The 20,553-nt window shown below is 43.5% G+C and overlaps 1 protein-coding gene across 2 annotated transcripts; it reads right to left on the minus strand.

The window, feature by feature from the left end:
- Positions 1-945: 945 nt before the first annotated feature.
- slc39a6 (solute carrier family 39 member 6) lies at positions 946-16,233 on the minus strand. 2 transcript variants are annotated; one of them, XM_087831974.1, is made up of 12 exons: positions 16,120-16,233; positions 13,978-14,181; positions 13,370-13,886; positions 12,985-13,141; positions 10,602-10,709; positions 8,510-8,679; positions 7,638-7,823; positions 6,744-6,828; positions 6,069-6,473; positions 4,423-4,503; positions 3,540-3,730; positions 946-3,041 (listed from the first exon to the last, which is right to left on the minus strand). In XM_087831974.1, the coding sequence occupies exons 2-12, from the start codon at positions 14,157-14,159 to the stop codon at positions 2,889-2,891; spliced, it is 2,235 nt and encodes a 744-aa protein (XP_087688100.1). In that variant the 5' UTR covers positions 14,160-14,181; positions 16,120-16,233; the 3' UTR covers positions 946-2,888. The 2 variants fall into 2 exon arrangements, with proteins under 2 accessions (XP_087688100.1, XP_087688101.1); XM_087831975.1 differs by lacking the exon at positions 16,120-16,233 and adding an exon at positions 15,690-15,997.
- Between the last annotated feature and the right edge of the window lie 4,320 nt (positions 16,234-20,553).

A 20,553-nucleotide genomic window follows, 5' to 3' on the forward strand; every position in this document is an offset into this window, starting at 1 on the left:
TGTTATTTTTTCCTTGGTATTCTAATTTCACCGAAGTTTACTAAACTCAACAAACTTAATATTACTTACCGGGACATTTATTTTCTCCTCATTTTCTTTCGCCGAAAAATAGTTTTCTGCGGCGCCTCTTTCCCGCTCGGCTCTCCTTCCTTTGCTAACGTGCAGAAGCCGATGCTGCATTCACTTACACTCGGATATCTGAGCTTCACTGTGAAAACATAATCGTACATTTGATATTTGATTGAATTTTTATTGTTTTAACTTGTTGGGCCGCTGGACACGCCACTGCACACACAACCCGTGGAAAGGGGTTCATAATGTTGTAAATCCAAGCCCGTTATGTATTCATGATTTGAATCCTGGGTTGTGTGAAATCCCAGAAATACACCTTAGACAAAGTGAATCTGTGAACTAAGGTGTAGGTCTATTAGGTTATGTTGAGGCGATCCTTGAGTTGGGGGATTTGTGTTCATACTGGAGTGCAAAATGAAAACCAATGGAAGATGGACAAGAAAAGTTCAAAGCCATCAGGTGCTCAGTTTAGAAAAAATAGAAAAGAAGAGGAGGAGAAACGAGCAAAAGATCCAGGTAAGCAGATGTGTGATTGGATAATGGCAGGTCATCCTGAAACAATCAGAATCAGAAAACTTTATTAATCCCTAAGGAAATTATGTGGGTTACAGTTGCTCCAAGATGAAATGGTAAATTGTTGATTTGTCCTGTTCTCATTGTATGTAGAATTATGATGGCAGTTTGGTAGCCGTTAACTTCATTTTAACAAGATTAACGCTGACAGCGCTAATAGTTATGACTAAATAAAACAGTTATTTATTCCATATCAGTTTAAAAACAAACGTGACTTTTATAACATTCAAATGTGACCTCAATCAAAAGATTAACAACTAAAATCAATCCAAAGCAGACGCACAGAGCAGCAGGTGATGTGAAGTGTGAAGTTTATTGGTGTTCAGGAATGTCAGAGCACAGCGAGTCGACATCAAAGCGGCCTGAAGGGCTCTGGGGTCGGCGGCAGGGGTGGACAAAATAACAGAAACAGTTTGAAACAGCTCTGCAGAACCATAAATATACATCTGTTTAATCACCTGTAACTGAGGATACAGAGAGCAGATGAGCTCCAGGAGGTTTTGAGGTGTGAGCTGGTTTTGGTGAAGATCCCAGGTTGTTTCTCAGGGATACAGAAACGACAGCTTTTACTTTGTGTTACCACAAACAGAAAAAAAAACCTTTTTGTTTAAATAAAATACAGAAAACAAGTAAAAATGATCACAGGCCAAACATGGAAGAGCATAAAATCTGAATGAAACCTTCACCGCAGAGCTGTTTGTCCTTTCTCTATGATTTTATCCACCTTTCATGAACAGAAGCATTAAACACACAAACTTTTTGGTTTCCGTACTTTTCCCCATAAATTTAAAACCACTTCTTTCTTCTTTTTTTCTTTTTTTTAAACACGTGTTGTATGATCCTCGATCTTCACAACCAACATCACAGGAAGTCAAATGAACTGCATACTTTTGAAGTACTACACACATAATGGTACACATGTAACGAGCACAGTGAGAGTCTGAACTTTTTCTTTGAGGTGATTTTTTTTTCTTTTAAGAGGAAAACGTGATTTGACCTAAACCTCAGAGCAGCGCCTGAAAAACAAACCGCGAACCTTTAAAACAAAACAAACAACGCTTGTTGTTGAGATGCTTCGAAACGAGTCCACGTTCAGCCGGAGCACGAGGCCGTAACAGAGACTTGTTAGAAACATTTGTTTTATGTTGAGCTGCCACATTAACTCTTAACAATCAAATAAATGTAAAAAGCAGAACTTAAAATTAAAAACGCAGACTGCTCAGTTTCCCCTTTTTGATTGTAATCATTTCCTGTTTCGATGACAGGAACAGGAACGAGCGGATCGTTTACACGTCAGAAATTTTAGTCGATTAACAGAAGATTTATTTTATATTCACTAATTTCTATATCAGATCTGAAGCCTGTCTGTGATCTCATCCTGTAGAGAGCTCACATGAACAGACAGCGATGTCGCAGATTTCTCATTAACTGGACAGACTTCCAGCCGGTGACAGGAAACGGAAAGTTCAACTTCCTTAAATGAGTTCCAGAGTTTAACTTCAGCTAAACAAAGGTGTTTACAACCAGCACAACTCAGCTGGCTGCAAACACCTTTAAAACTCAGTGTAACGGTTACTTGTTGGCAAATATTTAAACTTAAAGATTAATTAAACCCACAGGATTTAAAATTAACTGACAGATTTCAAACCGCGGCTTCAGACACTGGCTGATGACCTGAGTGAGAGGAAGACACTGAAGCAACGTGAAAGTCACTCTCACTTTCAGCCTGTGAGGAAGAAATCTGTCCGGAGAAACAGAAAAACTGCTCTGCTAACACTGTAACACTGATCGGGCTCACTCAGCAACAGAAGAAGAAAACCAGACACAAAAGCAGCAAAAACAGAATAAAACACGTTCCTCAGACGAGCTCCGGGCGGCTGAAAGCAACAGTTTCTCCTTCATGAATTTTTCATAAATATGAAACGATAACTGGTGACAGGCGATCCTGGAAGGACTCCAGGTGTTTCCTACTTGTGATGGTCGTGCGCGTTTGTTGACAAAGACAAAAACATCTACAAGTTTAACACAAAGAAAAACCTTAAAAAAATATTTCTGAACCCTTTTTAAACAGCCGACCTCCAGCCGACCGAGGCTGGAGCCTCTGGCAGACGGCTCAGTTCAGCTGCTGCTTTCCTGCTTCACAAGTAAAAACGAACTCAAGGCGTCTATCAACAACAATTTAAAAAAAAACACTACAACTCTGATGGCGGTACTGGAATGCACATGAAGCTCAGGACTCTCTCTCAGTATCCCAGGTCCAGCTGGATTTTGTGCTCAAAAATGGCGATTAGCAGCATTATGCAGAAGCCCAGCAGGATGCCGGCGTTCTGGAGGAGGAAGAAGCCCCAGTGGCTGAAGCCGTGGTCGCCGGCGTCATTGTGCAGCATCTCGGGGACCTGAAAGAAGAAAACTGTCTCAGGCTCACAGACCCTCTGCAGAAAACAGGAACTTTTCCCATGAAGGAGACGTTAGTTTAAATGAACGGACAATGCACCGCACATCTGCTGCAGTACCCGGTTACACCACTAGGAGGTAAAAAATTGAATAAGCTTTTCTAGAGTGCAGAGCAGGGCGACAGCCACAAGAGGGCGCCTTTGTTCAGGAGAAAGAAGCTCTGCTGTGTTTTCCGGGCACTAAACCCTCCTGCAGCTGTTTTTTCAGACGTACAGACATTTATATGACGGGATTGTTACGATTTATGAGATGCCAATAAAATGATGGCAGTATTTTCATCTCAGGCTGAACTCTGTATTTAGTGTCAAGCAAAATTAACATTTTTTATGTGGAATATTTATTTAAATTTCACAGCATTAAAAGTGAACCTCTCGCTCTGTGGATCAGGATGTCAGAGTGGATGCTCCCTTTTGATTGGCTGGAGGGTAATGCTCACTTACCATGTCCACCAGGGCCACGTACATGAAGAGCCCGGCCGTGAGGGCGAATATCCACGTGGAGATGTTCTCGGCGTAGTGTCCAATCAAAATCCCGGTGATCATGCCCAGGTAGGCCATCATGGCCGACAGCACGTTGTAAAGAATGGCCTGACGCACCGTCATGCCGGCCTTCAGGAGCACCGCGAAGTCACCTGAGAATCGGAGAAGACTGTTACTCACTAAGACTGCTGCACCCGCATGATGGATGTGGATTAAACCTCTGAGACTGTGTCCAAGGACGGGATAACTAATAAATCAAACTAACATCAGAGAAACACGTGAAAAGAATCGAGAGCAGGACTGTGCACAAAGACAGACGTGCTGCACAGCTCGCTCTGAGCTGCTGTTGGTTGGTTCAGCCTTGCAGCCACTGCACTGTTTCTCTTTGCCTTCATGCATTAAAGATCGTGCAGTTTGTGGTGTATTTTCAGGTGGTTGAATAACTGATCTGTGTTGCATTTGCAGAAACGAACAAGCTCTTCACCTTCTGCTGCTCCACACATTTAAACCTTGTCTGTCTCTTACTGTGATGTTACTGCTTCAAAACAACTGCACGACGCAGTTGTTTTGAAGACCAACATGCAGGCAGACCAACATGCAGGCAGTGGATTAAGGAGTACCTGATTTTTGATTTTGATTTCATAATAAAATAAACATGCTGTGACCTCCCAGTGAAAGGTTTCCATATTTAGATGAACAGATGTTTAAAAGTCTGAAAGAAGGGTTTTTTATTCTTTCAAAGCTAACATCTCTTTATTCCACTGCAATAATAAAGTACTTTATGTAGGTAAGACTGAGGCTTACAGAGAAAATGTTCCACTGAGATAAGATGAAAAAGTCTCACCCAGCTCATGAGGCAGCTCGTGGCAGAAAACAGCCACAGACGTGCTGAGACCGCTGGACAGACCCTCAGTGAACGCAGCGCCTGCAAACAGATAAATCCAAATATTAGAAACCAGCAGCAGCATGAAAATGCACATCTTCATGTCACTGTTTACTGTGGCTGAGGGTGAATCCTCCTGACGTTTAACTTTAATCACCACAGTTTGTTCTAACATGACTAATTCTGCCGTCAGTGGTCACATATGTTAAATATGCTGCGCACCAACTTTCTAACCTACTCTGTGAAGATGATTTCTGTGCACAGAACTGACGCTTCATCCCGTAACTCTCTCATGTTTCTACTTTCTCCACTCCCATCAGTTTCAACCAGTCTCGCTTCCAGACTTAAAACTGTTGAGAAGTTTAAACCCACATCTGTCCCTCCAGAGTCTTCAAAGAGACTTTTGGACCAATGCCACAATTTTCATCTGAAGTTCTGGAGCTTTGTTGAGATTCTTCAGTCTGGTTTGAAACGACATCACAGCTTTGCATCTTTTGTGTATTGCTGATGTGAGTCATTCATTGGTCGTGTCCAAATTCATGGGCTGCATCCTCCCCTTACGTTTAACCTGAGTAGCGAAACTCAGCGTTGATCTGAAAATGATGTGCCGGGAGTTGTGCCGTTCTCGGCGGCTTCAGTGACCCTGGAGATCCCAGCGAGCAATCGAGCTGGTGGGTAACAGACGTCTCCGAAAACGTCTAAGCACTTTTGCAAATATGCGATATCTTGATAAACCGAGCAGATATTTGATGTTTACACAGCTACTTTCTCGCCTGAAAATATGTTAAAAGTTTATTTTGTGACCCAGAAAGATTAGTAAGAGTAATTTTAAAACTTAGCAGCGGCCGCCATTGTTGGAAACTGGAGTTTGGCTGGGCCGCGCTATGAATTCTGGGATATGGTAGGCCACGAAGGACACACCCGACCCATCTTTCAAATTCGGGGAAAAGGAGGACGCATTTGTCGGCTGCATTCGGAGGAGTCTACGAATTTGGACAGCCTTCGGCGCGTCGCTGTGACGTAATCGGTCTACAAATGTGGCCTCGGGAGGCAGCAGCCCATGAATTTGGACACGACCATTGTACGACTTTTGAATCATGAAACGTTGATTTCCCGTCTTTTGGTATCCGTGGTAACACACCGAGTATGTTCAGCTCATATCTGACTAACAGCTTCTTCGATCTGCGGCATTCCACATGGATCCATTTTAGGCCCCGCCCTGTTTGGGTCCATATTGTATTGCCTATCACTGCAGACCACGCCCACTTACCCACCTCAGGTGTAATCAGACACTGATTGGTTCCTTAAGCTGAGGCTCAAGAATTTCATCCCCATCAGTGACAACAAAACCACATATTTCGTTTTTAACACCCTCACAAATATAACTTCATCTCTCCTGCAGACAAATATCCAACTGATGACTTGTTGAATGGTCACTTCCTGTGGTGACATGACAAACTCTCTCAGCACCATCTTTATTCACGTTAAACCAACCCTGCTGGGCTCTGATTGGTTAGAAACTGGTGTGTTTGTTGTTAAACGAGTTCAAGACAAAAAACTGAAGCTAAAGAGGAAGTGAGATCACGGGTTGTGACCCTTCTACTCACCGATAGCGAGGCCGTCGCTGAAGTTGTGCAGTCCATCTCCCATGATGACCATCCAGGCCAGCGTGGCCACTCCGGCCTCCTGGAAGTGCTGCTCCGAGTAGGAGTGGGAGTGGCTGTGCGGGTGGTGGTTCTGAGAGTGGTGGTGGTGCAGGATGTGATGGTAGTCGTGGTGGTGGTGGTGCCTGCTGTCCGTCTGGCCGACCGTGTCGTGGAAGTGGGAGTGGCATTTGTTCTCGCAGTCCTCGTCGGTGTAGTTAGCGGCGCTCCCCGACGCTCGGCCGTAAGCCTGCGGCGAAACGACGGACACCTGCGGCGCCAGCATCACCTGCTCCTCCTCCGCCACGCTGCTGCCGTGCAGGCTGCTCGAGTGGTCGCCGAACGTGCTGGCGCCATTAGTCTCCACATCTGGAGACACAATGTGGAGATCTGGTCAGGTTAGGCCGGGAGGTCGACCTCCGCCTGCGCCGAGGTCAGAGCTCTGCTCTATGGTGGATCGAGCTGCAGCGCTTAAAGCCTTCACGCCAAACGTGACATCACAGCTGTTAATATGCACCAAGCTGACACAAGCCGTCATACAGAAACACATCTCAGCTCTCGGCTCGAGTGGCGCTCGGCTTCACTTTGAGTTGTTGAACAAAACACGAAATAATTCCCCGACTTGGTTTCGTCTCTCACCTTCACTCGGCTTCACGCTGTTCTCCTCCAGCGCCGGCTGTTTCTCCGGATCCGCGTTCTCGTTCTGATCACACTTCTTCTGGATCTGCGTGGAGTTCGTACAAACTCATCAACATCAACATGAAAGGACCAGTTTGCAGTTTTCTGACAGCAGCACGAAGGTTTGTAGTGTGCAAAGTGTCCCAATTAACTCTCTGTCATAGAAATGCACAGAGAAGGAAAGCTGCTGCTAAATCTCACCGTTTGTGTCCGACTGTATCTTTGCAAAGCGTAAACAGAGGATGCATCGATTTTTCATGGCGTTTGAAAAAGTACAAAACTGCAAAGTCAAGTTGAAACCAAACGCCGGCGGCGATCTGCAGCCACGCAGGGGAGCGGACTTCAGAAACTCCCTCAGCTGAAAAAAGGCGACGACAGCAAAACATGTTCCTCGGAGCCAAACCTCAAAGTGTTCGAGCTGAGTCGGGGATTTCTGTGAAAAACTGAAATTTTGAGGTGTTTGTGTTCATCCAATTTCATGGCAGAAGGCTGCGCCGCACACTGCATGCAAACTATGTGATCAAAGAGCTTTTTTAATGAAATCTCCCACACGTCTGTGGAGCTGCCTCAAAGAAAGATCCTTAACTTTGACATCAGGATGTTTGGACAAACAGGCCGTCTGCCTGCAAGACTGTGACTGTACGATGCTCTGTTCTGACCTTTGGTTATTAACTGAGGGCTTTAAAGTAACTAAATTCTAAGTAAGAGCGGGCTGCATGATGCGACTCAGGTCTCGGTGTGTTAAACGGTCAGTTTAACACACCGAGACCTGAGTCGCATCATCATGTCTGCACGAACAACAGGAATCAGGAGTGTTAAACATCCTGACTGTTAGAGAAACTCGCCGTCTCTCACCTTCTGTTTCTTCTCCTTGTACATCTTTCCGAGCGTCAGGAAGTGCTCGATGAGAAACATGAAGTAGACGCCGCTCAGAGCCGTCAGGCCCTTCCACACCGAGTCCAGGTTCTCCTCGTGCTCGTGGTCGTGGTGTCCCGTCATCGCTGCGTCGTCGTCGTGGTGGTGATGGTGGCCTCCCTGAGACTGATCACACAGCGTTAGCTTAGCTTAGCATAAATATGTGACACAGGTGGAGCAGCAAGAACTAAATATTTAGACTGAAAGTATCTCATGTATGTTTGCACATCGACTGATGATGATGATGATGAAGCTCTTTATTATCAGAACAAAAGCAAACAGAAAAACTGTCACAAATCTCTGTAAACGGTTACAAAATGTTCTTTATCTGACTGTTGTTCAAAAAATAATTGAAAGTTGTGCTTGTTGTGATCTTTGAATGCATATGATGTCACACACGTGACACATGATCCTCATTTATGATGTGTGGCGTCTGCATGTGTGTCTGTGAATGTGTAAACATAATAGAATAATTAGAGGCTGATCAATCAGTTGGCTGCTGATTAGAATTAGAGACGTGATCTACCTGATAGATCATTGATTACAAATCTGTTTAGTGTGAGAATCGCACAGTTTGGTTTTAGAGCTCGACAAAGAGTCAAATCTGATAAAAAAAGGATTCGAACACACTCGCTTCACCTCACTGCTGCAGTAGATTTACAAACGTGCAGCTAAGCAGCTTCTCTGTCTGCCGGCTCGCTCTCCGCTGCGTTCAACAGCTGAAGTCATTGATCACTTTAACTTGAGAGCATGAACATCACGTGTTGTAAGACTTCCTGTGAGTCAGGTGGTCGCGCTCTGCGGGGACTCACGTGGGGGATGAGGTGCAGGAAGGCGTCGCCGCTCAGCGTGCCCACGGCCAGCGCCACCAGGAAGCTGAGGAGGAACTTGAAGAAAACTTTGTTCATGAGCGGGATGAGGACGACGCCGAGCAGAGACAGCAGGCTGATGATGGTGATGGAGAGGAAGCCGCCGACCCACGCTGCAACACAAACACAAGCTTCAGGAACATCAGAACGCTGCTGACAGAAAAGACCGCGGCGTCTCTGCTTCCAGAACACGACGCGGTGATTCTTCAACTTCGGCAGAAACTCAGTGCCGACCCAGAGCGATCCCTCCGAGTCGTGACCTCAGCTAGTCTCACTCTGCTCCAGCAGCACAGAGGCGGCCCTCGAGCAGTCGCAGTCTGAAGTGTCCTCACTGATCATTTATTCGTTCTTTCCCTGATGAACTCTGAGCTCGTCCACGTCCGGCAGCTCAGCTTTCTGTTGCTGTCCAAACTGTAGCTGCAGACTGCTGCACGGACACGTTCACAGGACCACAAATTTCACTTCAAAGATGCTCTCACCTGACACGAGTCTGCAAGCGGAGCTGCTCGATGAATAATCAGTTTTAGTTTGATTCATCTGCAGCGTCTGACACCAGTGCTGTCAGATCCTGTTCATCACACTATCGGACATTTCACAATTACATTTACAGACTACATGTCGTCATCCTTCTTACTACACTGTTGACACACAGCTGTGGCTTCCTGAACACATCAGCAGCTTCTCTGACCTCAGTGAACGCTTCACAACTTCCACTAACTGGATGTTTTAACCCTTTAAAACCGGTCAGAGCTCCGTTTTGCGTAACTATTTTTAAATCCCGGTAGCTCTGCAACCACGTAAGCTAGCTCAAAATTTTTTTTTGCATATGAAACCGGAGGAGTTGTACTTACATCTTATGCCATCAGCTTGTCCTCGGTCACAGTTTCCTTCCACATATAGCTTTGCAAAAACTGCATAAAAAGCGCTTGCAGCAACAAAAACATAATATTCCAGAAACACGCTTTGCCGATCCGATCAGCTGTTCATAACACTTCCTACGTTGGAATAGACGTCAGCGCGAACTTTTGCATGTTCGCCATGACCTGCCCGAAACCGGAAGTGACGTCATTTTCGCGGAAATGACTTTTTTTTTTACCATCAGGGCCTCACGAGCCTATACTGGTGTTTTTAAAAGTTATGTTTGACTTTATGACTTTCTGTGTTGTTTCTGGGATGCTTAGGACTCATATTGCACTGCTGGAAATAGCATATGCATCAAAATAAACTGTTTTTTTGCAAATTTCCATTATAATATTTTTCCTGCAGTATATAAAAATTGGTGTATTTCAAAAATAAAACTATGAAGACACTCAAAATAAATGTCCTGTGGTGGGAAACTATTTTGTGCAACTTTTTTGTATTTACAGTTTTGAGGGATAAGCCTCTTAAATTTCTCTAACTAGAAATATATGTTAAAAAACAAAAACGATTTTCAATTTTTTTGTAGTTTGTTCCACTTTATGTAATTACTATGCACTTAATGCAGACATATTATTAAAATCTGGGCTGTAATGGTTGTATTGATGTATAGCAACTTGAAATGCTCCCAAAAATGGCTCCACAGCATGTAAAAATATAATATCAGCTCTGGCGGACTTGGTTCTATGGTAGGTCTTAAAGGGTTAATGTTCAAGCTCAGTCTCAGTGTTTGTACAGTGAGCTCAGTCATTACACGGCCTCCTCGCCAGCAACATCAAACCTCCTGCTAAGAACCTTCAGAGTTATTTTTCACCAGGGTTCAAATTTGACTTTTACTGTCAGCTGATAACTTAAAAACAAGCCTCAGTCTCCTCAGACCGTCTTTGTATCGACATATTGCAGACTTTAGTTTGAACATGTGCTTGAATGTGTTTGTATTTTAGAATATGTCCAGTTCTTTATATTCATATCCAAACTTTATGACTGCATTTTAAAAAGTGTTAATATAATATATAATTAGCAGTATTATTATGATTAATATTATTTCTGAGATTAACTTTCCTCCCACGCTGGCTGAGGAGGATTAGGTGGTGCAGACGGCTCACATTAAACGTACCCGTGGTGATGTTTCTGCTGTTCTCGCCGCCCATGTGCTCACTGTGGTCGTGGTCTGAGTGGTTGTGGTCTCCATGGTGACCGTGAGCATGCTTGTGATGCTTGTGCTCTAAAAACAGGAAGGAGGAAAGATGAAATTCAGAAGTTATTACTTCATTCTTACAAATTCAAAGAGCCGCGAGGCTGAGGTTAGAGGACGGGACACTGTGACAGAGTGTAACTGGTTTAAACTGGTTCATCAGATTAAACACCACAGGCTCAACACAAACACACTGATGATGATGATGATGATGATAAGCAAACAGTTCATCTAAAAATACAAAATGCTTCTGATTCTCAGTCCGTGGCAACATTTCCCAAACACTCGGATCTGTTTTTTCCAGCCATCGAATCAAATATCAGGATCAAAATATCCAGATCGCAGCAATCAGACCACAAAGTCAGAGTCTGACAGCAGGAATTAGCCGCAGTCCTGCCGCCTGAGGGGTTTAATCCTGGTGGGAACTTTCCTCAGAAGTTCGAAGGCCTGGAGACAGCAAAACTATTTTAATTTGAATCCAAATGTTTGGTGATAAAACAAAGACCGTCCTGCATTTTGTTCCTTCTTTTCTTTCCTTCCTGCCAGCCGTTCACTTCACATTTAGTTATTATCAAGGTTATTATCGTTAACGAAAACTAACGAAATAACAAAAACTAGAAGTGAAAAAACATTTTCGTTAACGGAAATAAAAATAAAAACAAAAAAAGGAAAACTAACTAAAACTATAATGAGTGTTCACAAAACTAACTAAAATTAACTGAATTTATAGCAAAAATGTGTTTAGTTTTCATTGATGTGTGCGTGTCGTACAATAGTCAAGGGTGAAAATGAAGTTTAGTTTACAGATTTTTTTCTTGCTGTGTCTCATTATGCCAGCAGGTGGCAGCACGTTAGTCGAGTCGTCTGTGTTGCTGCTCCGTCCACGCGCAGAATCATGTCAGGAAAAGTCGGGAGCCAGAGTCCAATTTGGGATTACTTTGAATATGACTGTGTTTTGGATAAAGCAAGTGTCTTGTAGTGGAAACAGACAAATTATGAGGGACATTTCTAAAGGGAAAAAAATCCCACAAACCTTAAAGTGCACTTGAAAAGCTCACACAAGAAGGCTAACCTAGCTTACCTTGAGAAGGTAAGGGAGCACACTCAACCCTCATCCCCAGAAAACAGAAGCTAACCCCAGGCAAGGCAGCGTGATGCATCCCGAGACAACAGGACGGGGATATCTACACAACTGTGTGAGTCAATTACCTTCAAAAAGTTTATCAATTCACTTGAACCAAAATTACGAACACCCGGTGCTGCGAGAGTTAATAGTCTCATTGGGGCCAAGATATACATTTTATAGTTGCCTGGTATCAATGGTTGTTCATCTGCCTTTATTTATTTATTTAAAGAACCCATAGGTGGGAATGTGAGTTGTCTGTCTCTGCGTGTTAGCCCTGCGACAGACAGGCGACCTGTCCAGGGTGCAGTATGGTAGCTGGAATAGCAACATACCCAAGGATGAGCAGAATGACTGATATGATGAAACTGGGATTTTGTTACACTTAATTATTGCAAACACGACTAAAACTATAACTGAAACTAATCAAAACTAAACTGAAACTAAGGATTTTCAAAAAAATAAAAACTAAACTAAACTAGCAAACAATTGGTAAAAACTAATTAAAACTGATATAAAATTGAAAATCGGAAGTCAAAACTAAATAAAAATAAAAACTAATGAAAATTGCAAAACTATTAAAACCCTGGTTATTATTTCCAGTCAACTCATCACTACCCTTTACCCTTGGAGTCATAATAGAGGCCCAACGCCTGACCAGATGAACCTGTCCTCCTCCACCTCGTTTTTGTTTGGTTTCATTTGAATTATAGTGACGGTTAAAGAAACTGCCTGTAAAGGGTCCCGTGTTAGAGTTCAGTAACAGCACGTTTCTTAAAGAATAACTGTGTTAAATAATCGAGTTACCAAAATGATTCTGATTGGTGACGTGACCGAGCAGCCTGTTTATTCCAGGACAGAGTCAGCGCTCTCCGAAGTCAAACAGACGCGTTCACTGAGCGAGTCATGCAACAGGAATGTGATTTTACCAGAAGATCAAACGCTGAGCCCGGTTCACCGTTCAGCCCAACAGCTTCAAACAAAGAGCAGCTAAAGTCTGCTTAAAGAAGACGTCAGTCGTTCGGTTTTACAGCAGAGGCAATAAAATCTCGACTCAACAAAAAATAAAATGCTTGTTTTTCTTCTTCTGCTTTCTTGTATTATAAAATAACACCGAAGTGATGATCAGGCAGCAGCTGCACACATTTTCCTGGAGATACTGATGAGGAGTTTTGGTCCTACCTCTCGCCCCGTGTGCCGAGGCGTCTCCGTGCAGCACGCACGCGCCTCCGTCGATCTGGTTGAGGAGGGCGGGGCAAAGAAAGCTGAAGTCTCTGAGCGTGACGCCGGCCTCCTGAGACATCCCGTGCGAGGAGAGGATGAAGGAGGCGTTCAGACACTAGAGGGGGAAAATTAAACAACAACATTGAGTAAAGACAGATTTAAAGACCACAGAGGTGCACACGGGTTGCAAAGCGGCTTGCAGATACTAAGGAAACGCGGGATGAAAGCAGTTTAAAGAAAACACCTGATAAGAGATTTGATTTATCACGTGTTCGAGTACAAACATCTCGGCTGACATCAGCTGGTTTGCTGACTGCGACTGAGCCAGAAACCAGTATCGTACCTCTGAACTGTTCTGGCTGCGGCCGTGGGGATGATCCTGATCGTGGTCATGCTCGCCGTCGCCGCTTGCGGTTGCCTGTGTCTGGCTCTCAGTGACGCCGATCCTGGTCGTTTCTTCCCCTGACGGTCGCCCCTGGCTTCCATCTTGTTGTTTCACCGCGTGCTGAGCTCTGTATGTCACTGTGGTGCCGACCTCCTGAGCCACCGCCGCCACCGTGCTTTTCTTGTCATAGAGGTTTAGACGACTATCTGGATCCTCGCTTTTCTTTCCCACGGCACCGTCATGGCTGTCGGGGGTGTCTGGAAACTTCTGGGGCTGTGAAAGGTGTTTTAGGTGATCGGAATCGCTTTCATGGGGATGGTGGTGATGGTGGTGGCCTTTGTGGTGGTGGCGGTGGTGGTGATGGTGTCCGGGTTGCTCGTGATGCTGCACCATAACACTCCTCACGCGATCCAGCCCAACGCTCTGAAGGAGGCGCTTCAACCCGGCCAGAGAGATGGTGCCGTTTTCTCCATATCTGTCAGGTTTAATTGAACAGAACGATTAACGATTGACTTCAGCTGCTGACTAACAAACCAGCTCCACCTGTCTCACTGCCAGGAGCTCACCTGTTGAACAGAGCCTCCAGGTGTTCCCTCCGGCTCTGCTCGGCTCTCTGGGCGTCGACGACAGAGGACAGTAAACGAACCGCGCTGTTGGTTTCCATTGTGGACCCGCTGCAGTCTGTAACGGCGCCTAATGAGTCGCCACTCATGGCGAAGAGAAACATCAGAACCAGAACTGCACTCATCTCCTCTTCTCTCCTCTTCTTCCTGTGGACAAAAACAGACGGTAGATATGTTGACATGTCAAGAAGAGGCAACACAGAGTGAAACGATTACATTTGTTTTATTCTTGGACTCTATTACAGTCCTTGTGTAATCGGTGGTCATCTTATCCTGGGCCTTCCTGGGTGGAGCGCCTCAATTTATCCTCTTCCACAAACTGTTATTAGCCCCTCCCACCTAAAGCCAAAATTCTTCTGATTGGCTGACCCTCGTACACTGTAGAGCTGAGCACTTTTTAATGATTGATTATTGATGAAATTTCCCAAAAGATGTTTGATTTATTCTATAGACAGAGCAATGAAGCATGGGGCATCGTTTGGGGACATTAACAGTGGACAAAAAATAAACTCCAACATTGAAACTGTAATATTCTGCTACCAGTGTACTGCACTACTATATATATAGATATAAATTTCTTCTCCCTTGTATAGTGTATATTCTCTTCGATTGTTGTTCTTCGGCACGCTGCCTCGTCCACTTTGCTGCGAATTTCCCATCTCTGAGACAAATAGAGTCCATCTCATATTATCTGAACAGATTTCTAATGCACTCATTATCTGAAGTAACATTTATCTTCTGAGACTACGTTTGCTTTAGCTAGGTTTAACTAGGTCGCAGTTTTAGAATCGCCCCCCTCCACGGGTAACTGATCAAAAACAACCCTTATTACATATTTATATCACCTATTTATATGTAATATCTACACTTAAAACCTAATATTAAAACAGTAAGCTCCAGCACTCACAGGATACTAATGAAGGATCTATAATCACAAATGCGTGGTGATTTCCCCACAGCCTACAGGTGACGCCATTCTCAAGTATAGTCATATAAACAGAAATCACAGAAATTCCCCAGCTTACTCACTCATGTCTGTCAGTATTTCTATCTAAAGGATTCACCATTTCACCCTCTAAATAAGAACCGAAGAAACAGACTGAGACTCTGCTTTTCTAAGGAAGTGAAAACAGTTCACTGAGTCAAAGGGAATTTTAGTGCTCGCTACAACATTACTGCTTAAATGTCCTCAAGTTCACGTATTGCAAGAACTTGCAGTCGAGACTCACCCAGTAAGTAACTACAGATGGAACAGATGCGCGCCACAGTTACAGTGAATAACTGACACAATAGAAACATGATTAAACACCGGCAGCCCACCGTGGTGTTCACAAAGTGACAGATGGAAACTGCACAGCAGATGAGGTCACTGTGCAGAAAAAAGGTTTCCTTTAAGCCGATCTAAGCAGTAGCTTATAAAGAATTTTATCACAATAACCTTGAAGTACGCGTCCTTTCACATGAGGAGAAATGTTAAAATTAGACGTTTTCTGAATGGATCTTGGTGTGCCGTTCGTCCAAGTTAGCGGATGCTGGTTTAGATCATTAGGAAGTTAGCTTAAAATAAGAAACCGATCATATTAGTGTTAATGAATAAGAGTGTGCGGTGTTCAATTTTAACGATGAGTGACGATATCGCTCACACGGACGCTTACCTCCTCCCCTTTAAACGGTGGTTTAGCCGGCTAGCTACGCTGCTACCGCTGGTTAGTTCTTAAATTTCTCGGAGGATGCTCAAAGACGATATCTGCCAGGTGACCCGGGCCAGGCTTGGGCCTTGTGCTGCCGAGGCTCGGCCGCTCAAACAGGGCTAATAAAACATACAAAATACATCCCCGGTGGTACGAGCAGCCACGCGTGGCTGCATTTGACCCGAAACACAAACTCGCACTGGAGGTAAACAGTAACACGTTGGGTTTGTGCGCTCCGCACCAGCCGTGTGCCGTGTGCACAAAGACGACAACCCGGAAATCAGCACCAGCTCCTGCCGCCACCGCGCGGAGCGGACTGGACCGGCCGTGCTGGGGCTCCCGGCGGCCGCAGAGAGGTTTTAAGCGAGCCTTTTCAATGACCGAAACCACTTACAATGAGACCTTGTGCTGCTTTTATCCTCTGCGGGGATGAATGAACGCTTCACGGTGCCGCTCTGTCCCCTTCGGTCCGGTAACCACGGCTGATGGATGCGTTACCTTCACTGGCTGCCGGAAATCTGAGCATACAAGGGACGGGGCAGAAGGAGGGAAACGAAAGGTGATTAGCATAACGACAAACTGAGCACGCTACCATCACAAAAATAGATCTGACCTCTATGTTTCAATTTAGATTGAATGATTTACAAAAAGAAAGGCTCTGCACATAATTTTACCAAACATATAGATAGGATCAGTAGTCTGATAAATGGAGACACCAATACATCAATGAGTTATGTAGTCATTTTTTTAAACAATCAGCTACAAAAAAGAAGTTGAAGAAACAGAAATATACAAAAAAGCTATATATTGCTTTACAAAACAATAACTTTAAATATATTATCACAGTGGCTATTATATAAAAGATATAGCACAAATTAACAGGATCCTGCTGGTTTCTGGACTCACGTTTTTGGCCACTGTCCTGGTGTTTTATTTAGAGCCAGATGGTGGAGAGCAAATTCACCAACTACTCCTAATGAGCTGCAGGAGAAAACAGTACAGATGCAACGCATAGACATGGATAAGTTTGCCATAACACCTGTCAGCATAAGCAGCCATGCTGCCTTACTTTAAGCCTCAACCAAACCCCAGAGTGTAAAAACTCTGTGGGGAAACTAGCAGCTGCAAACACGTTTATTTCTGCTGTAAACATGAAAGGATTAACTAAACATGTAGGCAGCCTCCAGTGGCCATTCCAGGAACTGCAGTTTCACCGTTCATTAGTAAACTTTGATGGCACGGGCTAGCTTCGATGACAAACTCCAATTAACCAATGAAAATGTAAATTTTCACAGCTGAATCTTTTCTGTGCTTTATTTCCTGACACCTTGCAGGAAAAGACTGACCGATGTAGATAAAACGGCTCAATTTCAGCAGACTTACGGAGCTCGATCAAAATATGTGCAGCGTATAAAATATGTTTACAGGCAAAATGCAAATTCTAAGCATGAGCCTTCCTACATAACATGGCAGAGTGATTCATAGTTTACAGGGACTCACTTTGAGCCAAGAAGCAGGAATAGAAAGCTCACAGTGATTTTTGGCACCACAGTTACTGTAATTATTGTCTTCCTGAAGAACAAAACAGTTAAATTAGAGTTCTGCTGCTCGGATGTCGACTGAGACGAGTTCGCCTGGTTTGAATTCTTTCGCTGTTTGCTGTTTAACGTTCACGCTGAATTATAAATTCTTCATGAGGCCTTCCACAGTTCAGCACCACACTGTCTGTGAGGAGCTCTGGCTTAATGCCTTCATCGTGCATTTCATTTTAACGGACATTTCTTTGTTTTAATCATAATTTTTTTTATAATTTTATCCCTTTTGATCAGTTCTATTATTAATATTAATATTAATATTTCTTAAATAGGTTTCATTAACTGGAGGGCCAGGTTGTGTCTGCTCCTCACAGATCGCCTGCAGCAGCTGATCTGTTGTGCGTCATTACCAGACGTACTAATGCAGCTTTGATATTTCTATGATTTAATAATTGATTAAAACACTTCCTCTTTGCCTTTAAACCACAGTGAATTTGATTTATTGTTTTATTATAACAGCTTAGCTCTTTTAGCTGAGGGTCATAAACCTGCACGTCTCTTACATTTGTTGAATCTCAGCAGTAATCGTTAGCGCAGATGCTAATGTAGCTGAGATATAATATACTGAGTGTGAACATTCTCAAAACTGTATTGTATATATTATATTTTTGTTATTATGTAAAGTTAATTTTTGTAAAACTAAGGTTCCACATGTCACTGTTGAAGTGGGGCATTAATCAGTGTGACACTATTTGTAAACATGCTGTGTGGGGGTTCCCAGCCAGAGCTGCATGGACTCCCCACTGGTAAGGCACACTCTCTGTAGCTCCTCTCGCTGTACTATTATGTGTTTTCTTTACTAAGTATTAGTTCTTATGGCCAAAGTGTTTTTGATTACTTTGAACAAGGAAAATAATAATTAAAGGAACTGCCTTTTATCTGTTACACCATCCGTCTATGTGTTCCTTACTTGTGCTACACAGGGATGAGGAGAGGCCTGCTGTTGCTGTGTGACACTGATTTTGCTGGTGCACTTTGTCTTTTAGGTTTTGTTTCATGTGCATAATGAGTTCATGATCCGAGGCTGCACACTGAATAGTATTTTCAGCCATGTTAGGAAAAGTTTGTTTTAATATGTATTTTGTAATTGATCCGTCTTAGTGGGGATTTAAGTATTCCAAGTTGTTATTAGTGGCTTATTTTTGACTGCACCTTGCTTCATATTTGTCTCGGTTTTACACAGACTCAGTTTCCCATGAGTCTGTCATCACAACGTAGTCTTCCATTTGAAATCTGCTACACTAACACCAGCATCAATGCTGCTGTTTGATCAGCTGTGTCGTTAACTGCAGCTAGAAATTACCTCTAAATGTGTCTCCTGAGAGTTTGAGGTTTCCAGCTGCTGTCATACTGGTACAGCACTTTAGACAAAGCCTGCTTAGTGCTCATAATTAAACTGAAAACAGGGGAAATACACTAAAGCTGCCTGTGGCAAAAAAAAATGTTATTTGTACTTAGATTTATGAGATTGCCATTCATTGTATCAGCTTGTGCTGTCAGCGTTAATCTCGTTGAAATGACATGAACGCCATAACGTTAGCGCAGATTGCCGCATGCAGCCCTGTGCGTGGTTAGCTTGTTAGCTAAATGTTTCAGGTCTGTTTTTCATATTTAAAGAATCAAACTTTAAAGTTTGCCCCCTGGTGGTTTTATTATCTTTGTTACATTTGCAGAATAAAAATAATCAAAAAATCATAAAATCCCAGCAGCACTTGAATGCATCATAGGGGAACTGCAGAATTCTTAAGGAGGACAGCAGTGCGCAACATGTGACTGAGCGCTGATATCACGTGACAGCGCTGTCCTGTCCAGGTCTGTTTGAAGGAGGAAGAGGAGGATGCATGAGGGAAGAGTCAGCATCACTTTGGTTTCTCAGAGGATTAGAGTCCCGGTTAGAGGGCGGGGAGGAAGATGATTGGTCATCTGCAGTTGGTAAACATAATAATACACACCAGTTAAAAATAAAATTATTCTGATGTGCGATGACGCTGCAGACTCGACACAGAAGCAAAACTCTGAGCTGGAAGAAGCTCTGTGTCTGTCTGTGATTCTTTTCAGTCACTTTCTGCTTTTTCTTGTCATTTTGATGCACATGTGCAGAACTTTTGAGTCTTTGTGTCTTTTTGTTGGTTTCTGTGTTTTGGGGGTTATTTTAAATTTTTTGTGTGTCTTTCTGTGTCTGTTTGGACTCAGCTTATATCTCTCATTGATTTGTTTCTTTTTGTCTTGTCTGCAGGCCTCTGCTGACATTTTGCGTCTCTTTTTTTACATGTTTGTCTCTTTATGTTCGTCATGTGTCTATTTTGTGCCTTTTTGTATTTTTTGTGCTCATTTTAGTTAATCACAGTTCTCTTGTTGTGGATCTCCCTGTGGTCAGTTTTTCTCATTTCTTACCATCTTTGTGTCTCTGATTCTTTTGCAGCTCCTTGTCGTTGTTTTTACGTTAACCGCCTCTTTAACCTTCCTGCACAGTTGGTGATTCGGTAACGCTCGTGCAGCTTGTGCTGAAACAAACACACCTGTCACTGAACTTTGCTTATCTATTCCTGACTGGGAAAATCCTGCAGCTGTGACCTGTTTTCCTGTGACCACAGAAAAGGTCTTTTAACATGATACATGTGTGCAGTGTGTAGAATACTCTTACCACAGCGCTACTGTTCAGGTTTCGCTTCAGTGTGAAATGTTTGCAGATCAGAGTCGTTGTGCACAAAGATAACAGAAGATCAGCTGGGGAAGGCTCGGCCTCAGAGGAGATAACTCCCCGCTGAGCTGAACACTGAGCCCAGATGGATCCAAACAATCATCTGTCTCCCAACCCTCCCTCAGCACAAACAGCGGTTTGAGTATTCTGTCCACACCTGATCTTTGTGTCGGTGTTAACAGATGAACTGAAGGCCGCTCGTGTTTTGTGACATAAACCAACAGACAAACATGTTTTTGGCTCCTGAAGGATCAACGATATTTCATTAAGAGGGTCTGTACACGCAGACTGTAGAAGAAGAAACGACAATGACTGAAAAGAACCGTTTTTGTCTTTTATTTATTAGTGACAACAAAGGAAAATGAACAACTATATAGGCTAGCTATCGAGCTAGTGGCTAACAGACGTCTCCGAAAACGTCGGAGCGCTTTTGAAAATATGTGGTGTCTTGATAAACTGAGCAGATATTTGAGGTTTACACAGCTACATTCTCGCCTGAAAACATGTTAAACGTTTATTTTGTGACCCAGAA

The sequence above is a fragment of the Neolamprologus brichardi genome, chromosome 18 (genome assembly GCF_056152115.1).
Source record: "Neolamprologus brichardi isolate AB-2024 chromosome 18, ASM5615211v1, whole genome shotgun sequence".
Classification (NCBI taxonomy): Eukaryota; Metazoa; Chordata; class Actinopteri; order Cichliformes; family Cichlidae; genus Neolamprologus; species Neolamprologus brichardi.